This window comes from Mandrillus leucophaeus, unplaced genomic scaffold (assembly GCF_000951045.1).
Source record: "Mandrillus leucophaeus isolate KB7577 unplaced genomic scaffold, Mleu.le_1.0 Scaffold19, whole genome shotgun sequence".
Classification (NCBI taxonomy): Eukaryota; Metazoa; Chordata; class Mammalia; order Primates; family Cercopithecidae; genus Mandrillus; species Mandrillus leucophaeus.
The window spans coordinates 3,932,080-3,937,591 of NW_012101920.1; the positions used below are offsets into that span (position 1 = coordinate 3,932,080).

Below are 5,512 nucleotides of genomic sequence, written 5' to 3' on the forward strand. Positions count from 1 at the left end.
TCAATGGGGTCTTTCTAAAAGCTACTCTTTCTGAGGACCTACTGTGTACCGGCTTTCCACTGAGACCTAAAATACATGATCTCATTTAGATCCCAAAACAGCTGCCTGACAGGGTATTTTATTCTCATTTGCTGTTTGGAAACTGAGAATTTGAAAGGTTACTAAGGTGTCCAAGACTACCTATCTAGTAAGCAGCAAAGATTGTAAGGTTTTTATCTCTCATTCATCTGTCCATCCATTCTTTGTTTACTCAGTAAATGTTTATGGAGCATCTAGTTTAGGCCAAGCGCTGTGCTAGATGACAGACATATCTGGGACTCCCAGGCAGGGACATTCCTCCCCCCTCGGAGCTTATAATCTAATGGAGAGTCACCATCCATAATCAATAGTTAATTTCAGATTTGGTATATGGAACAGTGAAAAAGAAAGTTTTTATGATAAAGAAGGTGAGGCAGAGCTGTTGGTTTTGAGAAGACACTGACAAAGGGACTTCTTGAGATGGGGTAGTCAGTGGAAGCCCCTGCATCACTGAAGACCTTAAGTCTAAAAGAGGCAGCCATACCAAGAGCCAGGGGAAGGCATTCTCCATAGAGAGATCAGCAATGCAAAGGCCCTGAGTCACAAATTAGCTGCCTGCGTTCAAAGATCAGGAAGGAGCCAGTGTGGCTGGTGCCTAAGGGACATAAAGAGACAGCTGGGGTGGTGATCACAGGTGACCAAGACTTGCTTATCCTAAGTGTGAGGGGAAGCATTAGAGGGTCCTCCTCAGCATGGCAGTGTCAGATTTAATTGACATTTTCATTCAAGGGATTACAAGAGAACAGGAGAGGAAGTGGGAGACTAGCCCCAAGACTGTTGCACATGAGCACCGGAGGGTCTGCTTCAGTACAATGCGCCTCTAACTCTCTCACCTGCTTCTCAAAGTTATCATCTCAGCAAGCTTTACCCTTAGGCCAAGGTGCTTCATTGCTCCAGGATTTTCAGAGCTCTTCTGTGGGAATTGCCTTGGAAGATAGCATCACTTGTTTCAAAACAAAAACAAGAAAAACTAGGCACCTAGATCACAGATCGGACTTAAGGTAATTTGAGGAAATCAAGGGTGACACTGAACAGTTGTGTCACTGACCCAGGCATCTTCCATTTAGCCTTATGTGGTTCTCCTGACAACCGCGGGAGTTGGTGAGAGTGGGACCATCCTCTCCATTTCAATGACTGAAGAAATGGAGACCTTTGGAGGTTAAGGTCTTACTCCAGGCCACGTGGCTGGTGGATGTAGGCACTGGCATTAGTGCTCCGGTGCTCTGACTTCTAATCCAGGCTACTGCCTTCATCATATGGTCTTACCTGTGGGAGGAAGTCATGCCTCCATGGGTGATTTCAAATGCAGGTTCCCTGAGACCGAAATGCCTCCAGAGGATTCATTCCAACCCATGCAATTTACATTTTGATTTTAAAGATCATCGATTCTTGGAGCAAGGGGCTACTTTGGAGAAGTTAACATTGTTTTTTTCAGTACTAATCCTACCACAGTCACAAACGTCATATGGGCAGAAGTTAAGAGGGAAGCAATAGATTCGGATCCAAGCAAATGTGAAAGGTGTCAAACCCGCATGTCTACAGGGTCCAGGCAGGCTATGCAGATGAGTAAACGGGACAGCTATAGGAGTGGCAGGGTCCCTGGCAGATGTCAGGGAGAGCAGGCAGTCTGCTGTCTGCAGATGGTCATGCTTAGCAGAATGTAGAGCTAGTTTTGCCTTCCAGTTTTCCAGGAGTACAGGGAAATTGACATCTTTATGGGCAGTCAGCAGCTATTTAAATATTAATAAGCAATTCCAAATGTTTTAAAGCCTGTGGAGGCCAGAGAACAGGTCTGGGTCCAGATATGGTCTACAGGTTATTACCAGCTTGTGACTTTTGTGTGAACTGCAACAATGTAGGGAGGGTTGGGAAGCCTTTCATTCCATTTGCTGGCGTTACACTAAACACAGCATTCAAACCATGCAGGAAAGACTCAGCCTTCAGGATAGAAACTGTAAGCGTTTTCATTTTGACTTGACCTCAAGTGAATGCTGTCAGTCATTTCTCTGTGCAGTTGACTAAAACTTTGGATTCTGCACTAACAATATTTGTATGGTCTCTGCTCCCTGAAGGAGATTTTGATACACAGTCATAAAGATATTCTTGGATTTTTACTTATAGTACTCAAACTCATTAATACAATTTCTCTGCGTTACAGTGCGTGCATGCGTCTGTGTGTTGGAAGGAGAATAGAATGTGTGTTCAAACTGGCTGGGAGTTTGGGATAAATGATTTCTAATTATTTGGGATATATTAATATTCAAGACTTAGCTAATAATAATCACTGCTGTTATGTACTAGCAACTATATGACTGGATAAATTATTTTCCTTTGGTTCAGATTTGAGTCTTGCAAGTATCTGAATCCAAGATGTTATTTTTTGCTTGTTTCTGTTTTGGTGTTGAGACCATAGTAATAGATTTAAGACTGTACAGTGGCTGGGCGCGGTGGCTCAAGCCTGTAATCCCAGCACTTTGGGAGGCCGAGGCGGGCGGATCAGGAGGTCAGGAGATGAGACCATCCTGGCTAACAGGTGAAACCCCGTCTCTACTAAAAAATACAAAAAACTAGCCGGGCGAGGTGGTGGGCGCCTGTAGTCCCAGCTACTTGGGAGGCTGAGGCAAGAGAATGGCGTGAACCCGGGAGGCGGAGCTTGCAGGGAGCCGAGATTCGGCCACTGCACTCCAGCCTGGGCGACAGAGCGAAACTCCGAATCAAAAAAAAGACTCTACAGGTCATGAAGCCATTTCTACTACTGTGAGGAGGGGGAACAAATGTTTTCTCCCCATTCCACAGGAGTGAAAAATGGGTCAAAGCGATGTTGTTCCTTGTCTAAGTTCATGCTTCTGGGAGGAAGATCAAATGGGACTTGAACTGAGGTCAGGGCTGCTTATGATAAGATGATAGAGCATAAACTCAAGGCTTAAGGGCCACACGCCACCATAAACATTTTTGCATGGTTTAGTGTTTAAAAACAACATTGCCAGGTGCAGTGGCTCACACTTGTAATCTCAGCACTTTGGGAGGCCAAGGCAGATCGCTTGGGCCCAGGAGTTTGAGACCAGCCTAGGCAATGTGGCGAGACCCTGTCCCTACAAAAAATACAAAAATTAGTCCCGTGTGGTGGCGCACACCTGTGGTCCTAGTTACTCTAGAGACTGAGGTGGGAGGATCACCTGAGCTCAAGAGGTTGAGGCTGCAGTGAGCTGAGATCACGCCCCTGCACTCCAGCCCTGGCGAAAAAAATAAATAAATAAAAATAAAACTAAAAACAACATTTTTCTGAATGTGTGTGGGTGGGCGGACATGCTTCACTGGCTGCAGTCCTGTTTCTTGCGCCTGCTTGATGCACACATTTACTCACCAAGGCTGCGGAAGTTTGTTCCGAAGGCTTTATGCGGAGTCCTGAGCTCTTCACCTAGCAGTGTGCATTTCTTTGCTTGTGGTAACCCTTGGGCAGCAGGTGGCAGTAGAACCTCTAGTTTTTGTTAAATCAGCGCAGTGTTATCTACAGGGATGGGCAAACTAGGGCTTGTGAGCCAAATCCAGTCTGCTGTCTGTTTTCATTAATAAAGCATTATTAGGACGTCCAGGCCCATTCATTACATATTAACTATGGCTGCTTTTGTGCTACAGGCAGCAGGGCTGAGTAGCGGCAATGAGACCGTATGGTTTGCAAAACCTAAAATATTTAGTGTCTGGCTCTTTCTAGAAAATGCTTGACAATCCATATATTATTAATATGTCACAAAGATCTTGTGCATTGCCTTCTTGACTTTTTAAACTCTGTTTGGTCTGAAATCTAAACCTGAAATAATAAAAGCTAAATGAATTTTAGGAAGTTCTCTTTAACATTTACAAGATTAGCAAAGTGTAAGCATAAGACTGCCTTATTGCTACTCAGGTTTCTAAAAAGTATTCTGGCTAAAAGTTTCCATAGTTCTGACTCATTTCTCCTAAATACCCTGGATGTAGGGATTGAGGCAGGTGAAAAATTAAGGAAGAAAATAATTGCTAATGGACTGACCATAGCTCAACCCAGAGACCACATGCAAATGATATGTAAATCATACAATATCTGTGACTCATTTACATATCATCGTGAGTAGCCTTTGGAAAAAATTCTGCCTTAAGTACATTTACTTATTTCTGTTATAGAGAAAATTGTTACCAGCTAATTTGATTGTGGGCTCTCTCTTGTAACTGTTGATTTTAAATTCTTTTTGGAAAAGATGTTGCCAGCCCTCTGAAGCTTCATCGAACAGAGACTTTTCCAGCCTACAGATCTGAGCACTGACAGTAACTGCCAAGAATTGTTAACACACTTGTGATGTGTCAGCCACAGATTCACCCAGGAGGTCACAGAATGACAGCAAGGGAAGTGACGACGAAGAGAAGAAGCTTAACGTCCTGGCTAATTGTGTGGTCATTGGGAAACTCTGCAATACAATAATTTTCTTTATTTTCTTTTTCTTTTTTAAATTCTTAGCGTAACTGAAACATGCTCTATAGATATTGACTCTGTGTTCCCTCTTTTACAGCTGGACAGAAAGAAGTCAATGTCACGAAATGATTTTCTATTGTAGATACCTTATCCCTTGCACTTCTCTGAATCTGTCCTTTTGTGGATTCTTGTGATTTTCCTTCCAAGTGTTTCAGTTGTATGACAGTCAGTATTGACAATAAAATGGCTTTTAATTATTTGTTGTTTGTTTACGCCCTATTCCTCAGTTATTATTACTGTGGTTCTGATTAACTACTGGAAATTATATTTGATTGTATCACCAATTAGTTAAATCAGTGCTTTGACTCACTCTTATCTGTTCTGTTCAAAACTATTCTTTCAAAGAACCCGTTAGTATTGTTTACAGGGTTACAATTTTTCTTATATGCTTTCCTCACCCTCCTACCCCCTTTTTTAAAAGCGTTTATTTTGTTCGGAGTACCTTCATAAAACATTTGAAAATAAAAGATCATTCTTCACCCATATGTTCTTTGGATTCTGGCAACACGTTTTTCTCTATCCTAGGTATTTCTGAAGGGTGTGTGGACATTTTGCATGTGAGCTTTGAGTGTATTGCGTATTGTGTTTAATATGAATTCAACCATTCACGCATTTTCTCACTCATTCATTAACGTGGTCTGTATTGAGTGTCTATGGGTTTCCGGCACTGTACTGGTGTCTGGGGACGTAGAAATCAAAAGACACAGTCTTTGTTGCCAAAGACTTTAATTCCAGAAGAGTACCACAAGAAAATCAAGTTGGAAATCTCATACAGTGACACCTGCTAAATGGGCCCCCGGTGGCCGTGAACTTCTAAAGAGAAGGTCAGTGCTGGATGTGAATTGAATTTTGTGAGCACCGTAAGTTAGAGTTCCTCTAAAGCTGCAGAGCAAGCAGGGATCATGCCTGCCTGTTTCACTACTCTTTGCC

At 42.8% G+C, this 5,512-nt stretch overlaps 1 protein-coding gene across 2 annotated transcripts in view; it reads left to right on the forward strand.

Annotated features, from left to right (window-relative positions):
* DOK5 (docking protein 5) overlaps positions 1–5,067 on the forward strand; it is a 202,795-nt gene extending 197,728 nt beyond the window's left edge. For both annotated transcript variants that reach the window (XM_011978130.1, XM_011978131.1), the window contains exon 8: positions 4,311–5,067. In XM_011978130.1, coding sequence (XP_011833520.1) covers positions 4,311–4,375 — 65 coding nt within the window. In that variant the 3' untranslated portion in view covers positions 4,376–5,067. The remainder of the gene's footprint in view (positions 1–4,310) is intronic.
* The last annotated feature ends 445 nt before the right edge of the window (positions 5,068–5,512 follow it).